This window comes from Rhipicephalus microplus, chromosome 1 (genome assembly GCF_043290135.1).
Source record: "Rhipicephalus microplus isolate Deutch F79 chromosome 1, USDA_Rmic, whole genome shotgun sequence".
Classification (NCBI taxonomy): domain Eukaryota; kingdom Metazoa; phylum Arthropoda; class Arachnida; order Ixodida; family Ixodidae; genus Rhipicephalus; species Rhipicephalus microplus.
Genome location: NC_134700.1, coordinates 247,609,706 through 247,634,089, shown reverse-complemented (window position 1 = coordinate 247,634,089; position 24,384 = coordinate 247,609,706). Strand labels below are relative to the sequence as shown.

At 46.9% G+C, this 24,384-nt stretch overlaps 1 protein-coding gene across 1 annotated transcript in view; it reads right to left on the bottom strand.

The window, feature by feature from the left end:
* Abca3 (ATP binding cassette subfamily A member 3) overlaps window positions 1-24,139 on the bottom strand; it is a 56,116-nt gene extending 31,977 nt beyond the window's left edge. Inside the window, exons 1-10 of the mRNA XM_075892546.1 lie at window positions 23,904-24,139; window positions 21,927-22,100; window positions 20,003-20,181; window positions 18,144-18,275; window positions 8,420-8,537; window positions 7,968-8,122; window positions 6,344-6,499; window positions 4,934-5,144; window positions 3,827-4,076; window positions 1,261-1,337 (exon numbers count right to left, since the gene is read on the bottom strand). Of these exons, the coding sequence (XP_075748661.1) occupies window positions 1,261-1,337; window positions 3,827-4,076; window positions 4,934-5,144; window positions 6,344-6,499; window positions 7,968-8,122; window positions 8,420-8,537; window positions 18,144-18,275; window positions 20,003-20,181; window positions 21,927-22,100; window positions 23,904-24,129 (1,678 nt within the window). The 5' untranslated portion in view covers window positions 24,130-24,139. The remainder of the gene's footprint in view (window positions 1-1,260; window positions 1,338-3,826; window positions 4,077-4,933; window positions 5,145-6,343; window positions 6,500-7,967; window positions 8,123-8,419; window positions 8,538-18,143; window positions 18,276-20,002; window positions 20,182-21,926; window positions 22,101-23,903) is intronic.
* Window positions 24,140-24,384: the final 245 nt, after the last annotated feature.

Here is a 24,384-nt window from a genome sequence, read left to right as displayed (position 1 = left end):
CGTCGACGCCGAGAGGCGCATTTGACGCTTTTGACGCGTAGGCGCGAGCGAACGCGTGCCAGTGGTTGGCACTTAAACCGTTCAACACAATGCCCCTCAAGCGTCTGCGCACGCGCGAGCGGCTGCCGGCGCGCCAGTGCCTTGCTGGCCGCATCTTGGCCGCATCGCGAGGCCACGCGCTACAAGATTTTCCCTAAGTGCGAAACGAACTGTGCTACACTGGACGCATCATTGTGCAGCCAGCGAACAAGCACTGCCCGCATAAGACATGTATCGCTAACTCGCCGTGCCCCACCGCGGTGGTCCTTATAAGGTACTCGGCTGCTGACCAGCAGGTCGCGGGATCGATTCCCGGACACGGCGGCTGCATTTCCGATGGAGGTGGAAATGTGGGCCCATGGGCTCAGATTTGGGTGCACGTTAAAGAGCCCCAGGTGGTCGAGATTTTTGGAGCCCTATACGGCGTCTCTCATAATCATATGGTGGTTTTGGGACGTTAAACCCAACATTAGATATCTATCTATCTATCTATCTATCTATCTATCTATCTATCTATCTATCTATCTATCTATCTATCTATCTATCTATCTATCTATCTATCTATCTATCTATCTATCTATCTATCTATCTATCTATCTGTCTGTCTGTCTGTCTGTCTGTCTGTCTGTCTGTCTGTCTGTCTGTCTGTCTATCTATCTATCTATCTATCTATCTATCTATCTATCTATCTATCTATCTATCTATCTATCTATCTATCTATCTGTCTGTCTGTCTGTCTGTCTGTCTGTCTGTCTGTCTGTCTGTCTGTCTATCTATCTATCTATCTATCTATCTATCTATCTATCTATCTATCTATCTATCTATCTATCTATCTGTCTGTCTGTCTGTCTGTCTGTCTGTCTGTCTGTCTGTCTGTCTGTCTGTCTATCTATCTATCTATCTATCTATCTATCTATCTATCTATCTATCTATCTATCTATCTGTCTGTCTGTCTGTCTGTCTGTCTGTCTGTCTGTCTGTCTGTCTGTCTGTCTGTCTGTCTGTCTGTCTGTCTATCTATCTATCTATCTATCTATCTATCTATCTATCTATCTATCTATCTATCTATCTATCTATCTATCTATCTATCTATCTATCTATCTATCTATCTATCTATCTATCTATCTATCTATCTATCTATCTATCTATCTATCTATCTATCTAACTCGCCGTAATCCCGCCTAAATAAAAAATAAGATGCTAGTGAAGAATACTGCTCACCGGCTTCAGTGTCGCGCAGTTGGTCGGGCTCGGGCACGCGCAATCTTGACATTGCTCTGGCAGCGTAGTCACCAACCCTGCGAGTCGACAAACGGGAAATACCCCCTTAAGGCATGGCGACCACATATGTAGTCGCAACTTGTTTTTGTCAGTTCCTCGGACTAATGTAAAAGAAAGGTCAAGAAACGATGCGCACAGGATCGATTGAGCTTTGATTTAGCACCGACGTGCTTCGTGCGAGTGCAGCCGATCGCTTCGGTGAAGGCAGTACGACGTTTGACGGGTCACTCGGCATGCCGCGGGTCAGGGCCAATTTCGTAACTGTTATTGTTCTTTGCCGAAAATGAACACATCAAAAAACGCACTGTGCGTGCATTTTGAGACTGAGATTACCGTTTTTTTTTGTTTAAAAATCAAACAATGCTGTCTGCAGAATAATCAAATATTCAAATATGCACTAATTAGCAATAATTTGCAAAAATCTAAACAAAAGCGTATTTCATCTTAATTCTCTTTATTGGAATGTGATAACTAGTGCCTTAAAATTATGTTTGGAGCGTAAGCTGTTCCATTTTAAACAATGAAGACCAGAGAAATGAGGGAATGACCTTTTCCCTCTTGCTTGTTCTTATTGTCGTAGTATGTAAGGATAACAGCACTAAGAAAGACGAGGACCAGGAGTGACACGCGCAGGCGCCGATTCTCAACTGAAAACTCATTCAAAGTTTATTATTTACATGAGAGTCAGCACCTCTGTCGTGCCATTCATGGTACTTGTATTCTTAGCGCTGTACTTACGTAGTGAATTACAAGGAACTAGCCCGAATATGTCTTTTCGTTAATATCACACATACGTTGCAAATATATGAATAAATTATATGTGCCTGCATAATATTTACGTAGAAGATTAGTTCTTGCTCGATAGAGAACGGCTTCAGAACATTCGTGCCAACTATCCGATCACTCAATACCTGTCAGATTACGTCACACCAGTAAAGCCTCAGATCATAAAATTTGATTAGGGATTGACAGCCCACCATGATATTGTTGCGGATTTTTGTTTTTGTGAAATTTGGACGATAGCACGCGCTGTGCATCATAACCGAGAGCTTGTGCGTATCATCAGCATAGGCTGCGCGTTTGCCAACGTGCATGCACCTTCGCCGCTCTCCATCCGTGGCTCACGTTCGGTTGGAATGCCTCGATCCCTGGTGGTGGAGGTGGGACGACAGGAAATTTCGGAAACAGTGTATTTCATCGGCAAATGTCAACAACAAAGGCTGATTATTGGGCCAGAACAAAAGTTCAAAAGTCACCAGAAAGTAGTCGTACAGTTTTCGTCACCAGACGAAACCCTGACTCATATGGAAAGGCTGTGTGTTAAAGGGACCGACAACTGCCCAAAACATGAAATGAGATGACTGCACGCATGGAAAGATTGTCCCTTATAGAGACTCAAACCAACCCTGTTTTTCTCGTGAGAAGTGGATTTTTATTTTTATTTCTTCATTGAAAATCGCGAAAAATGACCTGTGGCGTCTCTGGTGGCAAAAACGAACTATCATAAACGCCATGTCTCGTGACCATGCGTTAAAGTACACGGTCAAAAATTTATTAATTAGTACTGAAATATTGTTTGATTCTTTGTAGCAAAAGATAACATTTTATAAATGTATACGCATAAGCTTGCGTTAGTAGTACGCACTAAAGTGGCGCTGCCTTTGTGTGACATATGCGCAGTTCACTTTTCGATTACTTGGCTTGGCAAATGCAAGGAAGCTCTATAGAGCCACACCGTCTCATTGTAATGACTTGTTATTTTAAATAATAGTTGTAAGGCGCAGAATAAACGTGGTTAAGCATTGTTCAAGGAATTTCTGCAAAATAAGAACAGCAGCATGCATAAGCCACCAGAAAGGCTACAGGCATCGCTATCAATACTCAGCGTTGCCGGATGAAAAGGCACTACCGTGTTCAGAGCCTTTCACATCGATAAATACTGCTTATAAAATGGCTAGGTGCTCTTGTGATTAACTACTGCAGCTACGATCACTACGAAGGGTAAGCTATCGGTCACACAGGAAAAAAGTGGATCTAAAAAAAGTCAGTTGCCGGTCCCTTTAAGTCGGGAGGAACACAACGAAGCAAAAACGACGACTGACCTGGCATTCTGTCTTCGGTCGTTCTATTTAAAGGGTGTTCGCTTTTGTTCTGATTGTGTATCAAAGCAGATCAGTCCAGTACATCTATATGTCATTCGGGACGTGCAGTGCTCACAGACTAGAACTAGACATGGTGAGCTTGATTGCATGAGATGGTGAGCTTGATTGCTTGAGATAACCACGCAAATATGCTGATAATTGCTTCTCTAAAAGTGATTATGCCGCAGTATTACATCAATGAGAGACGAACTGAGGAAGGGGGGGGGGTGACGCGTGCCTTACTAAATTAACGCATTTTATTCCGTGAGCACTTTAGATCGCACCAGCCGCGCATCTGAGGCATTCTCCCGCAAGATCATTATTTCCAATAAAGTGGCTTTCTTGTCGTCCAACAATGTTAGTACCTAAGGAAAACCTCTTCGAGAGTGGTGACGGAGACACCAAAGCTGGCGATGCCTAGCTTCTCCTTGTTCTCTTCGAGATGACTGAAGAGGTGCTTGAAGGCTGGCTGATCGCAGCGCCCGATGCGCAGCGCCATCTCTGTGCCCACGTTGCTCTCGAGCTCGGCCGATGGCGCGAACGAAATCACGACGTCCATCACGGCGCGCGTGTCGCAGGTCGGCTTTTTCACGATCGCCATGTGATAGCCCGCACCTGCACACACCGAAGCAGTGGCCGCACGCGTTTTCCGTGTGGTCATCGTACGACTGCTCACTGTTCTACCGCCTACGCGTAACGCTTGAAGCACTATAATGCAAAACCCAGCGGTAATAAGAATTCCGGAGCACATTACACACCCTGGAACACTTAAAGGCGAAGACACACTTGGTTCATTAGGTTATACAATCGGGGAGCAGAATTCTATAAAAGTGGCCCAAGTGCGTTCGTGGGCTACTTGATTGATTATCACAGCCTGTTTTGAATGTAAGTGCTGTGCGCGTGTGCCTGCTGTTTGTGTTTTCCTTCCGCGTCAGGTCAAAGCTCATGGACGGAATGCATTAATGTAGCCAATCGTCAGAAGTTTCAACTAATACCAATAAGCTTTATAAAAAGGTGTGCTACATTGGAATAAAGAACCTACTAAATCTAGTATTAGCCATGCACAATTTCTTGTTGGAATAGGGCTGCGAGTTTGTCTAATTCATCATATATATATATATATATATATATATATATATATATATATATATATATATATATATATATATATATATATATATATATAATAAAGGATATGTCTTGCAGTGTATATATTTCAAGCCCCATTCAGCAAAAATGCTGTAGGTTGACTTCCAACCACTAGTTCTCGGGAACTTGTTTATTGCCTTGAATAAACATTAAGTTGACGTTCTATTTCCACGTGAATAAGGGTACGGTATTGCCTAAATGATACAAATAATATATTACGCTTTAAGGGTTACTGCATGAGCACGCGGAACAAGCAACTCGACAATAAGGAGTAATCTCGCGAGTTATGACCACATCTTGTACGAAACAGATACACAACGAACCGAGGTTTTTCTTCAGAAAGAAGGGCGATCCGCAGCACTGGACAACGCCATTGGACATGATGGCGATACGATCGCCAATGGCGTCGGCCTCTTCCATCGAATGCGTGGTCAACAGTATGGTGCGCTGCACCTTCTCTGCCAGGAGCAAGTCCCACATGTCGCGCCGGGCCGCCGGGTCCATGCCAGCCGTTGGCTCGTCCAAGATGACTACCTGTACGCAAAGTCGCACTCTTGTACTCTTGGTAATAGTGATAGAAGTGCTGCTCTAATCAATCCAAACTGCCCCAAAAAAGAAATGCTGCTCCATGCTACTGCAAACAGTAATTTTTGTTTATAATTGCTCCAAACCTGCTCCGAAAGGGCACTGAAAGAATGAGAATGACAAACTTTTACTGTTTGACCAACTAATGGTCCTGAAGAAACTGGAAAGAATTTGTGTACTATCATCTCAATGTGATACTAGGGTGCAGCATTATTGGCTTTGATCTCATTTATGCAACAAGAACTGGGATATATCAATCGTATAGCTTATTTATCTTTTTTTCCAGCGATATATATGCAAGCCAGTGTGATAAAATGAAAAAAAAATGAGCTGAATAGCTTTTACTTCATACTGATCTACTACTTATTTGGCAACAGTTGTGTGAGAGTGTGGTTACTTTTAAACTGTGGCACTGTGTTAAAATTACTGGTTTGATTTTATTTGTGGCACAAATACTAGTACATCAATTATATAGCTAATTTCATGGCACATTTCTGACAACCAGCCATCTTAATAATTATTTGCTTCTTGAAATTTACGTCGATTGTTGTTTGTTAATTATATTTCATAATAAATAATAATATTTACGGGATGCTTCGACAAGGCTTTAAACTCCACTTAATGTATGGCAAATTTTTCATCTGCTCCTAAAACACCAATACTGCTCCAAACTAGCGTTGTTTCCGTTGCGAAGACACTTAAGGCTGCTCCAAAGCAGTACTTCCCCTGTACTCCTTTACAACTTTTACTATCTCGATACCTATAACAAAGCGCTGTTCTCTACCGAGACTGTTGCATATTACTTTAATGTTATGCATGTTAAGCGCCAGACCTACTCCTCTGCTTTCCGTGTCCAGATCAGTAGTCATGAGCTTTAATTATTCCCCTGAGTTACTCATCAAAGCAATGTCGTCCGCGAATATCAGTTTGTAAGATACTTTCCATCCAGTCTTATTCCTAACTTTTCGCAAATCTAGGGCTCTGATAACCTACTTTGAACACGTGGTGAATAACATTGAGGGACTGTGTCTCCCGCCTGACTTCATTTCGTTGCTTTTCGGCTACATGAAACTGAACGTGCGGCGATACTGCCTTATGTGCTTTTGTATTGTATCTGTACACTTGCAAGCAATCGAGTAAATGCTTACCTTCGAATGTCCTATGAGAGCGATGGCTATGGATAGCTTTCGCTTCATGCCGCCGGACAAGTGTTTGGCGAATGTGTACGCCTTGGACACCATATTCATGAGAATGAGCAGGTTGAACGTCTGCTCGTGCGCATCGTTGTAGGGAACTTTCTTGAGCTGCGAGTTGCACCGAGTCGATTAGAGCCCTTCTTTAACAACAGCTGGAGGAATAATTCTCGCATGTGAATCTTGCGAGGGTCTTTTGCCACATCGATAAACCGGCCCGAAAGCCCCAGTGCGAAATCGTCAAAGACTGGAACATCGCGTCAGAATCTAATGAGTGATTTGGCTGTTCGCGCCTTATTTAATGCTTGTCGAGCATTCTGTGCCGTTGCTTAAACCTTCAGCTTTCCATACAATCTTCTAACACCTACTTCAGTGTCTTACATTCAGCGCCTTTCAGCGTTACTTCATAGCCATTAGCAGGCGCAGTCACGCTATAACACCAATTTTTAATACTCTTCAAGCAGCAGGCGTCGATATACGGATACTATAGGTGACGTCTGTTGTGCCAGGGGATTGTCTTTATCTCTTCTGTCACCTTGTTTTCACGATTTCACATAGACGAAGTGAGCCCGGAACACGCGTGGCCGCGTGATCCCCCCCCCCCCCCCCTTTTATGTCACCATGGATTTCGTTCAAGCCCGTTCGTACGATACACGCAAAGCTTTTACCTCAGTAAGTATAGGCCTGCCTCAAGTGCTGTACGCCCCGTCATGGTGGTCTAGTGGCTAAAGTACTCGGATGCTGAGCCGCAGGTCGCGGGATAGAGTCCCGGCTGTGGCAGCTGCATTTTCGATGGAGGCGAAAATGCTGCAGGCCCGTGTGCTGAGATTTGGGTGCACATTAAAGAACCCCAGGTGGTCGAAATTCCCAGAGACCTGCAGTACGGCGTCTCTCATAATCATATGGTGGTTTTGGGACGTTAAACCCCACATATCCATCAATTAAGTGCTGTACGAACATTTCCGATTCGGTGTACAGAATAGTTTTTCGAGGCGAGTAGTTGGTGGTGATTGCCACAGATGTCACCTAACAAAGCTGATTGATGATTTGATTGATTTGTGGGGTTTAACATCCCAAAATCATCATATGATTATGAGAGACGCCGTAGTGGAGGGTTCCGGAAATTTTGACCACCTGGGGTTCCTTAACGTGCACCCCAATCTGAGCACACGGGTATACAGCCTTTTCGCCTTCATCGAAAGTGCAGCCGCCGCAGCCACCTAACAAAGCTATGGCTGGGGCCCACAATTACAACTGTTGTGTCAACTAAGCTTTGTGGTCGTCCTCGGTGCAGCCCAGCGATATATGAGTGCATATATTTATCCGAAACTACGTTTATATAGCTAGATATACCGAGAGCATGTTGTTTTCAGCTTCTTATGCTGGCGTCTTGTATACATATAAGGCTACGATACATAACCAGTCAACGCTTTAGAATTCAGGGGCCTATACTGCGATCACTAAGTTGAAAGCAGGTACTGTTGGCTGACTTCCCTGAAAAGGCCATGTTCACCTCATTACCCGCATTGCAAATTATATAAGCTTTATGCTCTTTCCTTGCTCGTCAACACCATCTCACCCTTGAGAAGAAGTAGAGGTGCTCGAAGACGGTCATGTCCCGGAAATGGATGTCATTCTGCGGACACACGCCCAGGCTTTCATGCGCCGCCCGGCTGTTGACGTTTACGTCCTGGGATTCGATGAATACCGAGCCGCTCGAAGGAGCCAGCTGCCCTGAAAGGGACACGAACGAGACGCAGTCAGGCTACGGCTCACCAAGTTCCCTCTAACCTTTCGAGTTCTTCCTTGCATTTATTGCTATGCCGTCCATGACTCCCAACGTTTAAAACTTCCTCACCTAAATCTCTTGAAGTAGTGACTTTCAACTGCAACTTATATGGACTCTCTCTTGAATACTAACGGAATGATAGCAGCTCAAAGTATACCTTACTTACAGGTAAACTTTCCGCTACCCCTTATTTTCAAGCTCATTGGTCTTGAAAGCCGTCAACATGAGTAATACGCACTCACCGGTGATCATTCGCATGGTGGTCGTCTTGCCAGCGCCGTTGTGGCCGAGTAGAACGGTTATGTACCCTTTGGACGCTTCCAAGTTCATATTGCTCACCACCGTAGTCTTGCCGTACACCTGGACATAAATAACCAAAATGATCATGCCGGTAGACCTCATCGTTGTTTTTAGTGCTGTAAAATGCAGAATGCATAACTGCAAACAGCTTCAGCACACCAAAAATTCAAAGTCGCACCACCTTGTGAATATCCCCAAAATTGATTTTGACGTCTCTCTAACATATTGTGACAAGTCGGCAGGCCGAATGGAGAAATAGTATTAGGTATTTACCTTAAGAAAATGTGCGACTAGTGCAGTGCGCTGTTTTATTAGAGGAAACATCTTATTATACGGCTATTGCTTCATTGACAATCATACAAGTGTTGTTAGTGCACCATAGAGCAGGGGGTTAGTACAAGTGCCACCAATCTCGAGTCCTCTCGTGCAAACAAGGGCGGATGCACCCAGGATTTCACACATTGTCACATGGGCTTTTTCTAACAGCACGCGTAGGTGGTTTTCTATACTTCAAGTTCAAACATATAGCCCGAATGCTTTTGGAAGATACAGGTCCCATCGGCGGTGTTCGAAAACTGACGCTATTCGCCCCGAGATCGCGCTAAAGGTGGCAGCACGATCACCACGCTATAGTAGTAATAGGCGGCCGGTGGTGCGCATACAAATGCACGCAGCGGCGCTTTTTCGTGAACGGTCTGCGAATTAAATGCATAACTGCGGCCTACTTGTGATTCGTATGTCTTCCATCGCCGAATGGATGCAAGTAGCTCGCCGCACGTTACTACTGCTCGAGGGAGAAACACAAACGCCCATTGAAAAGCAGGGGCTTATAAAAAATATATACGCAAGCTATATAAACAAAAATCAAGGCTAGCTGAGCTCCCCCCACCCCCTCAAGTGGCTACGCCACTGTGGTTGAAAAGGATGGTCATGCTTGGTGGCTGTCAGCGATTTCGCAATGCCACATTTCTTGTATTTTATTTATAAAGGTTGAGCTCGTGCCCCGCCTACTATAAACTGAATTTCTTATTTTCTCCAGATATGCTGCTCCTGGACACTAAAAAAAAAAATCCCGTATTTTTGGGCGATGATATAAAGTAACCGGGAATACGCATCCGTATTTTTTCTTACTCAGTTCTCCGTAAAATTTACATAGGGCAGTTGATGCTCATTCAAAAAACCTACGTCGCTGACAGCGCTTCAGGGTGCTTGTTCTTATTTCAATAACAGTATGAAAAGGTAATAGTTGAGCACTAAGCTTTCTTCGATTATCGGCATCACAGTGGTGAGCCCCACCGCGGTAGTCTAGTGGCTGAGGTACTCGGATGCTGACCCGCAGGTCGCGGGATCGAATCCCGGCTGCGGCGGCTGCATTTCTGATGAGGCGGAAATGTTGTAGGCTTGTGTGCTGAGATTTGGGTGAAGGTAAAGAACTCCAGGTGGTCGAAATTTCCGGAGTTTTCCACTACGGTGTCTCCAATAATCATATATGATGGTTTCGGGATGTTAAACACCTCAATCAATCAATCAATCACAGTGTTGACACAAAGGGTTGGTTATTTATTGAAACAATATATATATATATATATATATATATATATATATATATATATATATATATATATATATATATATATATATATATGTTGATACGTGTATGAAACTGTCACCCCGACACAGCTGAATTGGCACCCAAATGAAGAAGACGACAGCGTGGTTGTAGTGGGTTGGACTCTCGAGTTTCTCCCGTTGGCCTGCATGACTGTGCGCTCTTTAAGCCGTTAGCAAGACCAGATTTCGGTGAATAAATCTTCCCCGTAACATCTTTTGGTGGAAGGTGCGGGTTCTTCACACAACCCGGCTCTGGAACTCCGCAGTGGACGCCAGCTTTCTCCAGCCGCGATGCCTGAAACTGGCACTCAGGCCTCGCCATCCGCGCCGGCCCCATCACCTGTGATTCCCCCCCATCTTCTCGACCCTGGCACGTTTTCCGGGACGGACAGCACGGACGTCGAAGAATGGCTCGCATTATTCGAGCGCGTCAGCAAGCACTACAGGTGGGACGAAACGCTTATGCTGGCAAATATTCTGTTCTACCTAAGGGGTACGGCATGCGCCTGGTATGAGACGCATGAAGAAGAATTAACCAGCTGGGACACATGCAAGCAAAAGCTTCGCGATTTGTTCGGTCGGTCAGTTGCTCGTCAGATGGCAGCCAGTCAGGACCTCGCGTCGCGTGTTCAATCATCGACGGAGTCGTACGTCACGTACATCCAAGACGTACTGGCACTGTGCCGGAAGACGGACAAAAACGTGTCCGAGGCGGACAAGATCAGCAACGTGTTGAAAGGCATTGCTGATGATGCTTTCAACATACTAATGTGCAAGAACTGCACCACTGTCGACTCCATCATATCCGAATGCCGACGATTTGAACAAGCAAAAAGCAGGCGAATCACCCACCACATCGCGAGACTACCAAACACTGCTGCGACTTCGTCTTGCGAGGATTCTGCAGCGCCCCGTCCACTTGCGCCTCCTGCCAATATCGCAAGGATTGTTCGCCAGGAGCTGGAAGCCATGGCACCCGCTTCCTATCAGCCCCCTGCGCAAGACAACTGGGCAACAGTCTCGCTCATTCAAGCCGTCGTACGCCAGGAGTTTGCTAACCTGGGCGTCCAGGTTCCCCAGCCGCAGCCCATGAGCACTCCTGTCCACAACGCTGACCACCACTCTGCCCCACTTGTCGCTGCGGCAGCTTCGACTCCTCGGTTTCCACCACGCTACCGAAATCCATCTGAGTGGCGTACGCACGATGATCGACCCATCTGTTTTTCTTGCTCTCGAGTTGGGCATATCTCCCGCCATTGTCGCAACAGGGGATATTTCCGGCCAAGCTTCCGTAATGTCGACCGCCGTCAGGACCGTGGACACTATTCGCAACCCGGTTTTTCGGATGACCATATTCAGGACTCTTCCGCTCGCCGTTCATCTCCACGCTCCGAACCGTCCTACGCTGACGTCGTCGCCCAAAGAAACTGGTCAAGCCGCTCGCCGTCACCTCAGGGTCGGCCGTCACGCTCCCCTCAACGCCGCCGCACTCCGTCACCGGCTTATTCTGGCCATTCCCCGGGAAACTGACGAGTGCAGCTTCTGGAGGTGGCGCTGCGTTGACGACTCGGAACGAAAACCCTCAACCGGCTACAATTTCAAGAAGCAATTTACTTCGGGTGTTCGTTGATGGCCACGCCGTTACTGCTTTAATTGACACTGGTGCCCAAGTATCTGTTATGAGTTCTACACTTCGATCTCGCCTGAAAAAAGTTCTCACACCAGCTATGTTTTCTACTGTTCGAGTTGCTAACGGAAGTCGAACATCGGTACTTGGTATGTGCATTGCCCGCGTTACTGTTGCTGGCCACCACACTTCAGTTCTTTTCGCAGTCCTCGATGCTTGCCCACACGACGTCATCCTTGAAATTGACTTCTTAACCACCCACTCCGCCCTCATCGATTGTTCTACCGGTATCTTACGGCTCGAATTGCCTTTGTGCTCCGATTTCACTCCTCCAAGTCGCACTCGGCTACGATCCGTGGAGTCTCTACGGCTACCACCCCAGGCTGCTCTGTACGTTCCTCTGTCGCCCTTCCCGTCCGTTCCTGATGGAGACTATCTGGTAGCTCCCCTCATTGATTTGACCCTTACGCACCACATCGCACTACCACATACTATAGTGATTGTTGCTAACAACACGGTGCTACTTCCAGTTCTGAACTTCTCTACGTCGACCCAAGTTCTTCCCCAAGGCATCACTTTAGCTGATCTTTCGACCCTTGATGAATGTTCGATTTGTTCTTTTACACCTGACACTAAGACCATGGCGAAACCTGTCATCACGTCGCAAAATAAGGCGTTCCTCGACAAAATGATATCCAGCGACCTCTTACCTTCCCAAATTGCGGCGCTCCGGGCTGTTCTGTTTTCTTACGTGGATATCTTTGACGTCGACGATCGTCCCCTGGGCCGCACAAGTGCCGTAACCCACCGCATCGACACCGGCGACGCCAGTCCACTCCACAAACGTCCTTACCGCGCGTCACATGCTGAGCGCCAAGTTATACAGACGGAAATCGAGAAAATGTTGAGTAAAGACGTCATTGAGCCTTTATCGAGTCCTTGGGCTTCCCTGTGGTCTTAGTTAAAAAGAAGGACAACACCTGGCGCTTTTGCGTCGACTATCGCCACCTGAATCGGATCACCAAGAAGGACGTTTATCCTTTACCCCGAATCGATGATGCGCTCGACTGCCTCCACGGCGCCAACTATTTCTCGACCATTGACCTTCGATCCGGATACTGGCAAATTTCGGTCGACGACCGCGACCGCGAGAAGACAGCATTCATCACACCCGACGGCCTTTACCAATTCAAGGTCATGCCTTTTGGGTTGTGCAATAACCCGGCTACGTTTGAACGTATGATGGACTCTCTTCTTCGCGGTTTCAAATGGTCGACCTGCCTTTGCTATCTGGATGATGTAATAGTTTTCTCGCCCTCCTTCGAAAGCCACCTGTCTCGTCTCTCGGCAATTCTTGACGTTTTTCGTTGCGCTGGTCTCCAACTGAATTCGTCGAAATGTTCATTTGGACGTCGGCAGATTAAACTACTCGGCCACCTTGTTGACGCCACTGGTGTTCAACCCGACCCTGACAAAGTCCGTGCAGTCCGAGAATTCCCGGTTCCGCGTTCCACACAAGAAGTTCGCAGTTTTATTGGGCTCTGCTCATACTTCCGCCGCTTTGTCTTCAACTTCGCGGATATTGCTAGGCCCCTCACGGATCTCCTCAAAAAGAATGTGGCCTTCTCTTGGGGAAGGGACCAAGAACATTCCTTCGCGTCGCTAATTACCGCCCTCACCTCACCACCTGTGTTGGCTCATTTTGATCCCACGGCTCGAACAGAGCTTCGCACCGATGCAAGCGGCCATGGCATTGGTGCTATACTCGCTCAGATACAGAATGGCACCAACCGTGTGATAGCCTACGCTAGCCGCCTTTTGTCGCAAGTGGAACAAAATTATTCTATAACTGAGCGGGAATGCTTAGCCCTCGTTTGGGCTATCGCGAAATTCCGTCCGTACTTATACGGACGTCCGTTCGCAGTCATCACGGACCATCATGCGCTTTGCTGGCTGACGACGCTTAAGGACCCTACAGGAAGACTCGGCCGATGGGCTCTTCGATTACAGGAATACACGTTCTCGGTTGTTTACAAATCTGGAAAGCTGCACAGCGATGCTGACTGCTTATCCCGGCACCCCGTTGATCCACCTAGCTCCACTGATTTGGAATCCGATGCCTGCGTTTTAGCCATCACTGACTTTTTCAACGTGGCTGACGAACAGCGCCGAGATCCATCATTGCTCACCATCATTGACCGCCTTCAATCGCGTTATGCTGACCCTTCTCTTAGCAGATACCTGCTGCAAGACAACATTTTGTACCGCCGCAACTTACACCCCGACGGCGCGGAACTTTTACTCGTCGTACCGCATCACCTGCGAAAGGATGTTCTGCGACAATTCCACGACGCTCCAACTTCTGGACATCTAGGAGTCTCCAGAACTTACGACCGCATTTGACGACGAGTATTCTGGAAGGGTCTGTACCGCTCTGTTCGCCGTTACGTCACATCTTGTGACCTCTGCCAGCGCCGAAAGAAGCCTACGACTCTCCCTGCCGGTTTTCTTCAACCTATTGAAGTTCCAGCCGAGCCATTTTATCGAGTGGGGTTGGACTTGCTAGGTCCCTTTCCTACTTCTACAACTGGAAATAAATGGATTGCAGTGGCCACAGACTATGCCACTCGGTATGCAATCACTCGAGCGCTACCAACCAGCTGCGCAACCAACGTTGCCGACTTCCTGCTGTACGACATTATTCTCCAGCATGGCGCTCCGACTCACCTGCTCACAAACCGTGGTCGCTACTTTCTATCTCGTGTGGTTGATGACCTACTCTGATCTTGTGCTACCCGTCACAACTTCACCACATCTTACCACCCTCAGACTAACGGCCTTACGGAGCGCCTAAACCGGACATTGACGGACATGCTTTCCATGTACGTATCTACCGACCACACTGATTGGGACATAGCTCTTCCGTTCGTAACCTTCGCCTATAACTCGTCGCGTCATGAAACAGCGGGCTACTCCCCTTTTTATCTACTCTTCGGACGTCATCCCTTACTGCCCTTCGACACACTGCTTTCATCAGACCACCCATCCTCCACTTCGTACGCTCAGGATGCGATCACCTGGGCCCTCACGGCACGCGTGGTAGCGCGCACTCGGTTATCGTCGTCGCAGACAGCACAGAAGTCCCTTTACGACCGTCGACATAGAGATGCCGTTTTCTCTGCGGGATCTCTTGTTCTTTTGTGGCTCCCATCTCGACGTGTTGGCCTCTGCGAGAAACTACTATCGCGATACGCCGGGCCCTACCGAGTCATTCGTCAGGTCACACCTGTGACCTACGAGATTTCCGCTACCACAAACTCATCAGCTGCTGCACCCAGAACGGAAGTAGTCCACGTTTCTCGTCTCAAGCCCTACAACGCCGACTCGCTCACTTAACAGGCACCGAGACGGTGCCTTACGGGCCGGGGTGATGATACGTGTATGAAACTGTCACCCCGACACAGCTGAATTGGCACCCAAATGAAGAAGACGACAGCGTGGTTGTAGTGGGTTGGACTCTCGAGTTTCTCCCGTTGGCCTGCATGACTGTGCGCTCTTTAAGCCGTTAGCAAGACCAGATTTCGGTGAATAAATCTTCCCCGTAACAATATATATATATATATATATATATATATATATATATATATATATATATATATATATATATATATATATATATATATATATATATATATATATATATATATATATATATATATTTCAAGCAAACAATGTCCACTCCTTCCGTCAGTAAACAATGCCTCTAAAGTGTTCAAGATGGTGTTAAAAAAAGATAGCGTTTCCCGTTAAACTATATGACATAACAGTAAGGCACGCCGCATAGATTGATTTTGACCACCTGGATTCTTTAAGGTAGACTCAAATCTAACACATGAATGCGCCTGTATAAATTTCACCCAATGTTCGAATTGTGCATAGGGAATAAAGCTCAATCACCCCCATGTTATTCTTTTTTCGGCTCACATTAAGGGAACATAAAAGTACCGAAACGTCAGTATTTTATTATGGAAGAAGTGGGGCATGGTAAGAAACAAGGACTGCAGGAGATAAGCAGAACACGAGCGCACACTCGCAGCACAAGCGCACACTCGCAACTGAAAGTTTATTGAATGTGAAAATCATATATAGCTTACAAAAACTGTTACATGATACAAGTTCTCTCACCTAAAAGACCATTGTCATTCTGCAAAACGTCTTCCAAAAAACAGTGTTTACTTGTCAGAAATATTTCGTTTTAGTGGGGCCAGGACAGTACAATATATTTAACCGATAAGCAACAGCGCTGAGGTCTGACACCTAACAACAAGCAAGCTTTCGCTTATCAATGAGTCGCTAAAACGCCGCGTTCATGCAATACGTAACATTCTTAATGTTTGGGACGGCGCCAAGGGCACTTTACGACGTGCTTCAACTACAAAGCGGCACTTACACCGATATTATCCTGGGCAACCAAGGGTACAACAGCGATGCGCCATATACTCTCGGCATGTGCAAGAAATGATCTTATTGCAGTGCGTATAGAGCCGAGCAAGGCCAAATGTTTCTGTAGATAGTGCTATAGGCAAACGTACAAGCAGATAAACTTGCGCTAACAGTCCAGGACGAATCACCCTTAAAAAATTAACATGGCGTACGCGCACAAGTTTGCCTTGGGTGGCTAGCAGACGACGCAGGGAGCAATCCACACTAGGCGCGCTTCAGCCTGTGGCCACCAGGCGGTGACTCCGCTTGAACTATCAGATTTTTTTAAAGACAATAGTCTTTCTTCGGGACCTTCGACGCAAAAATTTCGGTCTGCCTGTGTCTGCCTGCCGCTGTGTCTATCTACCTGCGTCTGTGTCTGCCTACCTGCGTCTGTGTCTGCCTGCCTGCGTATGTGTCTGCCTGCGTCTGCCTGTGCCTGCGTCTGCCTGTGTCTGCGTCTGCCTGTGTCTGCGTCTGCCTGTGCCTGTGCCTGTGTCTGCGTCTGCCTGTGCCTGCGTCTGCCTGCGCCTGCGTCTGCCAGCGCCTGTCTGCCTGTGCGCCTGCCTGTGCGCCTGTCTGCGTCTGCCTGCGTCTGCGTCTGCCTGTGCCTGCGTCTGCCTGCGCCTGCGTCTGCCAGCGCCTGTCTGCCTGTGCGCCTGCCTGTGCGCCTGTCTGCGTCTGCCTGCGCCTGTCTGCCTGTGCGCCTGCCAGTGCGCCTGTCTGCCTGTCTGCCTGTGCGCCTGCCTGTGCGCCTGCCTGTGCGCCTGCCTGCCTGCCTGCCTGCCTGCCTGTGCGCCTGCCTGTCTGCCTGCCTGTCTGCCTGCCTGTCTGTGTGCCTGTCTGCCTGTGCGCCTGTGCACCTGTCTGTGCGCCTGTCTGCCTGTGCACACCTGTCTGCCTGTGCGCCTGCCTGTCTGTCTGTCTGTCTGTCTGTCTGTCTGTCTGTCTGTCTGTCTGTCTGTCTGTCTGTCTGTCTGTCTGTCTGTCTGTCTGTCTGTCTGTCTGTCTGTTGATCCACTCTTAACGGCACTGGTTACTTAGAATGGCCGACCCCTTCCGCAGCACCCACCAATGTTGCTCAAGATTTAGCGTTCATACTTGTGCAATTGACAGTTAAAAAGCAATTATTGCGCATGTCTGGGGCACCATAACAACACGTATATATTCTGCATGTGCGTCTATTACTAGAACAGGCAGCCCCGCCGCAGTGGTCTAGTGGCTAAGGTACTTGGCTGCTGACCCACAGGTCGCGGGGTCAAATCCCGGCTGCGGCGGCTGCATTTCCGATGGAGGCGGAAATGCTGTAGGCCCGTGTGCTCAGATTTGGGTGTACGTTAACGAACCCCCGGTGGCGGAAATTTCCGGAGCCCTCCACTATGGGTCTCTCATAATCATACGGTGGTTTTGGGACGTTAAACCCCACATATCAATCAATACTAGAAAAGGCATACATAAATTATTTTAAGGACCGTAGCGATTACCACGCTGCGCTGACCATGCAACGCTTGCACGAAAAGGCGAGTGTTTCCAACGCTTTGCTTGGTGGCCCAACCCGTCGCCTTGCGTTCTGCATCTTATCACCTCTGAGACGGGTGCACGCCCGTCTCAGAGGTGATAAGGCAGTATTGGCATACCCGTCTCAGAGCCACGCGCTTCATTTTCCAAGAAAACTGCCAGACGGCGCCCATGTGTCACGTGTGACGTGACTTGATGCGCTCGTTCACCTCCGCTGCACGCTTCAGGCACTAACGCAGCGCCTCCAGGATACCATTCACCAATTTTCTTGCGCTGAACATCAAATGAATGTTTTGTTCACTCTCTCCACACGCAAGACTATCGTTTTTCGATGACATTTGCAGATTAACATGCAGATATGGGGCTAATTTTTTTAATTAGCAGCTGCACATGCGGCGCGCATAATTATTAAAGGAAACTTATCTTGCCTTGGTAAGGTTGACGAGGCGAACTCCGGCAGGCTCCTTAGAGACAAACTCTTCGAAGAATATTTCCGAGTTTTTCTTTTGCGCAGCGTCCTCTTTCTCGGCGTCCGCGGCAGAAGTGGCGAGGTCTTCCGGCTGCACGCGATAGCAACATTGGTTTCCCTGTCTCTGCAAGCAGATGCCTGCGATCGCTGCGCGCTTTCAACAAGTAACATGCGCCTACTCTTTACAATTGTCAACATGTTTAGCGAACATACACTGCGCACAGCAATTATTGACCACATATAGATTGCAGTCAATAGCTCTATAGCAGGACAGCCTACGACTACCGTAACAATAATTACTGGAGTTTCACGAGCCAAAATCACGTGGCAGGCACGATAGTGTGGGACTATAGATTAATTTTGACCACTTTGTATTTTTTAACGTTCATCCAAATCTGAATACGCGGGCGTTCTGTGCATGTCACCCCCTTCGAAATGCGGTTGATGTGCTCGGCAGTTGAACCCGCACCCTGGAGCTTGGCAGTGTGACACCTTAAGTACTGAGCTAGCCCAGTGCGAGTACCGTAACGATAAAGCGGTCTTGCAAGAGCAGCCATTGGTACATTTCGCAAAGCTCAGTCTGATCAGGTTCACTTGCGTTGCATGACAACGGCGGTATAACCGTCGCTACATCTCCCCCTGCCCTTTTAGTCTCGTAATAATAATAATGAAAACAATATCGACAGGGTGCCATTAGACAACCAGATGCATCGAACAGACAAATCAAGAATAGGATAGGGTACGTTGTTTTTTAACGGCAGTATTTTAATTGGAATGAATAAAACTGGACAAAAAACTTTTTTTTGGTGGAATGGAAACACAACTTTTCTAATTACGGTCGGACACCCAACCACTAAGGCCACGAAGGATTTTACCCCCGTATCTTGTTTGGTATTTTTGTCGGTGTTGGCGATTAAAGCTAATATTATTTATCGAGGTTGGGGGTGTTAAAGTGAAGGATTCAAATCCGCTGAAAAAGAAATGTCATAGGAGCCAACGTTTAAAATGTACTTGATATTATCAGGACAACGACTACATTCCTTAGCAACGTGTTCATGGGCTGGCTCCAGAGACGTCACCTGTTCAACGATCGTTTATTACTTCGATCCTCCATCTTGACCCAACTCCTATATATATGTACACCTGCATTTTTAGGTAATGATTGAAAGGGAAATTCGTTCAGGGAGCTCATTGCCTCTCTAATCGACTGGCGCCAATTATTTCAGAATCCACAGAGCGGTAGCGGAGTCAGTAGAGCGATTTGTCGCATGCTTAAAGCGCTTTTTGTCTCATTTTGTGCCAGCGAGCACAAAATGAGACAAAAAGCGATGCTTGGTTTGCTGCGTAGTTTTCAGCGAGCACGCTGAAAACTACGCAGGGAAGGGTGGGAGGTGGTGACAATAGCGGGAAGTCCGTTCGCCAGCGCTCGTAATGACTTCAGTGCTTTTTCAGTTTTTTTTTACTCCAACGCGCGGCTTGCCTTCAGTGTAATTGTTCTGGCATGTGCGGGCACGTCGCGCCATACCGCGGCGGCTGCGTCAACTGTGCAGCTCACGCCACCCAAATCAACCAATGGCCGTGAGAATCGGGTTTACAGCATGGTTGTTTGGGCTTATCGCATCATTTGTAGAGGAAATGGGAGTGATTTATAGTTGACTTTGCAGTTATCTGTACATTCCAAGCCACGTGCTGCGCTTTAATGTTTGGCTCACTTGTTCCTAAGAGCCTTGACTACCTATCGGCATCGTTTCCTAACCATGCTGAAAAAAGTGTTGCAGGTCCTCCTTAAGCAATAGTAAGAAACGAGCGAGTCGTCACCTTAACCAGGGACCGACGCCAGCTGATCCTCGGCTGACTAGCAGCCAGCACTTCGACGTACCACAGCACCACGATGTACATAAAGGTATCGAAGATAAGCAACAGGATCACCGACATCAGCGACAGGCTTTGACCGGGGTTAGGATTCACGTCCATGTTGCGCCACTGTATGCCGTCACCTGTAGAGTGCAAAAGTACAGATATTTTTAAATATTGCCCCCAAATGACTCCGCGTGGACCCAGAAAATAACACATTGCTTGACGCAGAGCTGCTTGAGTTGTAGTGCGTTATCTTTGGGCTATTTGTACGCAGGGGCACACAGTGTAGATAAGCACGTTGCGCCAATTAAGGTCGTATCTACCATTTTTTTACTTCCAAGGTTTATTTTGTACGTTACCAGATGGTTAACAATGCCCGGTATTGCACATGTCTACGCATGCATTTGAGTGGCACAGAAAGAAAAATAATTGAATAAGAATAAATACACAGACCGAAGAAAGGTGACGAACGTCGATATACCTCAACCTTATTTGGGATTAAGTCGAATGTTTTCTAACATTTCTCCACCATTTACTTCCTACCTTTTTATTGAGTGGCTTACAGGCGGGTGAAATATTTGTATGGGCTAAGCGCTTTTTAGGGAGAAATAAAGATAGTAAGAAAAAAATTTGCGACAATTAAACTAATTCGCACTTGGCGCAGCGAAACTGGACGATTGGGAGGGATAATCTGGTTGCATCTCGGTCATTTCCAGGCCTTAGCTAAGTGATGATGAGGGTTATTTTTAGGTTTATGGGATAGAACTCGATACTTTGAGGAAGCTAACAGGCCTGTTTCACCTGTACCCATATTTAAGTGCGACTAGTGAACGAAAGCTGCTGCACCCGATTCTCGCATTTAAGCCTAAAATATGGGCACTTGCTCGACGTGTTAGGGCAGCAGCAGGTTCCAAAATGAAGTGTGTCTACTGAATAGCTTGACTGTCTCGCACCGTACGGCCGGCAGTCTCTAACAATATACTCCATGCATGTAGGTCGTAAAAAAAAATGTGGAGTGCACTCAGAACCGCCCAATATAAATATTTTGTGCTTAAGACTCACTCGAACTCAGACTCGCCAAATTTTTCCTCAACCATATTCACATACTAACCCCCGTATTCTAGAACGTCCCTTCACTCAACGCTTCACCTTGACATGAGAAAGCCGATAGGCACGGCAAGTCACTGCATATCTGCGATAATCTGCTGTGATTCTTGAGTAGCACAGCGTCATTTTCAGCCGAGAAGTGGCGCAGTGCTCAACTCTGTCAACTGAAGGGTGAAAGTCGAGTCGAGGAGCGTTTGTGAATACGGGGGTTAGACCCGTATTCACAGACCAACCTCGGCCTTACCTCACGTTTTCCTCAACTTCCTGTACTCTCTACATGCGTTATAAAGGCGCGAAAATGGTAACAAGGTTAAAGATAAGGACGAGACTGGTTTATGAGTACTGGTCCAATTTGTTTATCATGCGCATTAAAAGTTTAAAACCGATAAGGAAAAATCGAGGAAAGGATGAGGTTGGTTTGTGAATACGAGCCTAAGACTCTCCAATTTTTTTTTCGCAGCCAGACCCGCTGAAACTGATGGCTCGATCTGAGTCCGGGTCAGCGCAAGTCGACTCATGAGTGAGTTTGCCGACCTTTGTGCGCGCATAGAGACAGTGTTGATCACACGAGAATAAGTGGGCGTGGCGATTTTTATTCGGTGAAGAAACGGTTCAATAAATGCAGTGCCCATGGTTGTGCAGGTCATCCGAGTACAGCTACAGCATACGCCTACCCTTAGCCGGAATACCGTGTGGTCTCGTGACAAGGTTATTCACAGTCTCTTCTAGATACTACAGCGCAGGAGAAGAGACACGCCGTTGCCAAAGTGCAGCTCACCGCTGGCCTCGAGCAGCGTGGTGACGGTGATGCCGACGGGCAGCGCAGTGTTGCAGAGGAGGCAGGCGGCCACCAGGGTGGGCAACGTGTGGTCGTTGTTCAGCGAGAAGAAGAACAGGAACGGCGAGAAGGTCGAGATGTAAGCCACGGCCAACGCCGCCACCGACGTGTTCGCTGCGCCACACCGTACTCACGATAAACCCTGCTTCTCAAGGTACATGCTCAGAAATTCACCTCTTAACATTAGGTTACCAAGTTTCATTAGCCCTAGCTTACAATTCGTATAGCCGCAAGTCGTATAGCCGCAATTCGTATAGACGCAAGTCGTTTATCTTAAGCAGAACACCAAAGTAATGGAGAGAATTCATTATAAAGTTCAAGCGCAGGATTTTCCTGCTCAAGTAACGATGGAAAACCATTTTCTTCCTCGAAAGGAGTGGGCAGATGCTTCTCCCTAGTGTCCTACAGGCTCATTGTCCATGGACACCGCGTTATATGTAATCCTTTTATCCACGAGGCGTACACGTCGTAATAATGCATATAGAATATGGAAACAGCGGAGAGATTAGATGTTGACGCATGTAAGGCTATTAAATGACGAAACATCTGTTACTGGTTCTATAAAACGATACATCTTGTAGATTATTCTTAATTTTGTTGATCAAAAACGAGAAATTGTTTCACTATTCATTTGTCTATACTATGTGTTTTCTAAGTATGCTTTTTTTAGAGTCAGGCGTTTGTGTGAATTATGAGAATGTTAATGCAGTATAACGCATGTTTTGAGAGATGTGTACAAAATCCTCAAAATTCCGAATGCGATATTTGCTCGCTGTCCTCACGGTTGCCCTTTCTGTAGCAGCAGGCATCTTAATAAGTTATAATAATTTGTGGTAGTAACTAAGGCATTCAAATTAATTAACTTCCTATTTATACGAGTCAAGTAGCTACCTCAAATGTAAGAATTGAAGTTTTTCTTGTGAAAGACCCATCGCAGCTCTAAGATATAGAAAGAGCAGCTTCTAGCAATTATTGTGGTATATGGAAATTTGAACAATTTCAACGGAAAAATCGAATCCGTAGCACTGATGAGTGCAAAAATCAAAACGAAAAAACAACCGGAATGACGTGACTGTTCAAGGCCATGAATACAGAGATGTAGTGCTTTTGTGCGAAGAGATTCCTAGAAGAGATATTTATTAGAGGGGACACTTGCAATGCTGTCTATGGAAGCTGCAAGACCTTGGGCTTTAGCCAGCATGGCAAAGATGCGTAGTACACAGATTTGCCTAGCCTTTGTTCTTTCGGCTCCATGTGGCACTGCGAGCCCTGGGGCCGCTTTGACGCAAGAGGAAGTTCAGTGAATGTACAGCAGTTTCAATTCATCTTAAATTTTTTTTAGGCTCCCCATTTCAAATCGGCTGTCGAAGATCACAATGATCCGTTCTTTTACGCAACAGACACACTGAAGGATAACAACCAAAGCCACAAGTACCTTTGAACCCGCACTCACACCGATTAGGAAAATCTGTGTGCTGCCCATCAGTCCTATGATGTCTCAACGATCACAGAGCCAGAGTTACCTCAAGTAAATAAATAAAGGCTTCGGGACAATATGCGTCCAGTCACTCAGAACATCTAGCCTGCCTGATTATACGCCCTGATTGACTTAGAGAACATAAAAAGAAGCATCGTAAGACCGGGCTGCCTGACAGAAATAACATCGCCAATATTTCGAGAAGTGGTAATCTTCGAAATTCCGAGACACGATCATTGGCTTAAGTACGGCAACCGCAGCATGGGGGCGGGTGTAGTGGGGAAAATCTATTTGGAAGAAAATTGGCGTTTCGCTAATTAAGGGTCTACTGCTTCGATGGTTAGATGGTTAGACTTAATAACTGATAATTATATGTTGTATGCAACACGCCATCTGAGTTAGAAGTCTCACTATACGCTGATGGCACCTGGATGCAGTACCATTGTTGAAAAATGATCCAACGAAGAATGAGAACGAGGTTGTGCTGGCTGAATACGCTACAAGCAGCAGGAAGAAGACGGACGGGTCGCTGTTGCGCAGCACAGGCCCGTTGCTCGAGATGGGCGCAGACACTACTATCACCAGAAGCCCGGAGCTAGCCGTCATCACGGCCACTGTGGTGATGAACCAGGCCGCATAGTTGAGCCACGGGTTCACACCCATCATCTCTAGCAGGTCCTGGTGGTGGTGGTGAAGGCAGAGAAAGGCCATCTTTGAGGCGTTTAATAAAGCTAACATTCCTATTTTAGTCGTGCTCGCCCCAACACACACACACACACACACACACACACACACACACACACACACACACACACACACACACACACACACACACACACACACACACACACACACACACACACACACACACACACACACACACACACACACACGCACACGCACACGCACACGCAACGCGCG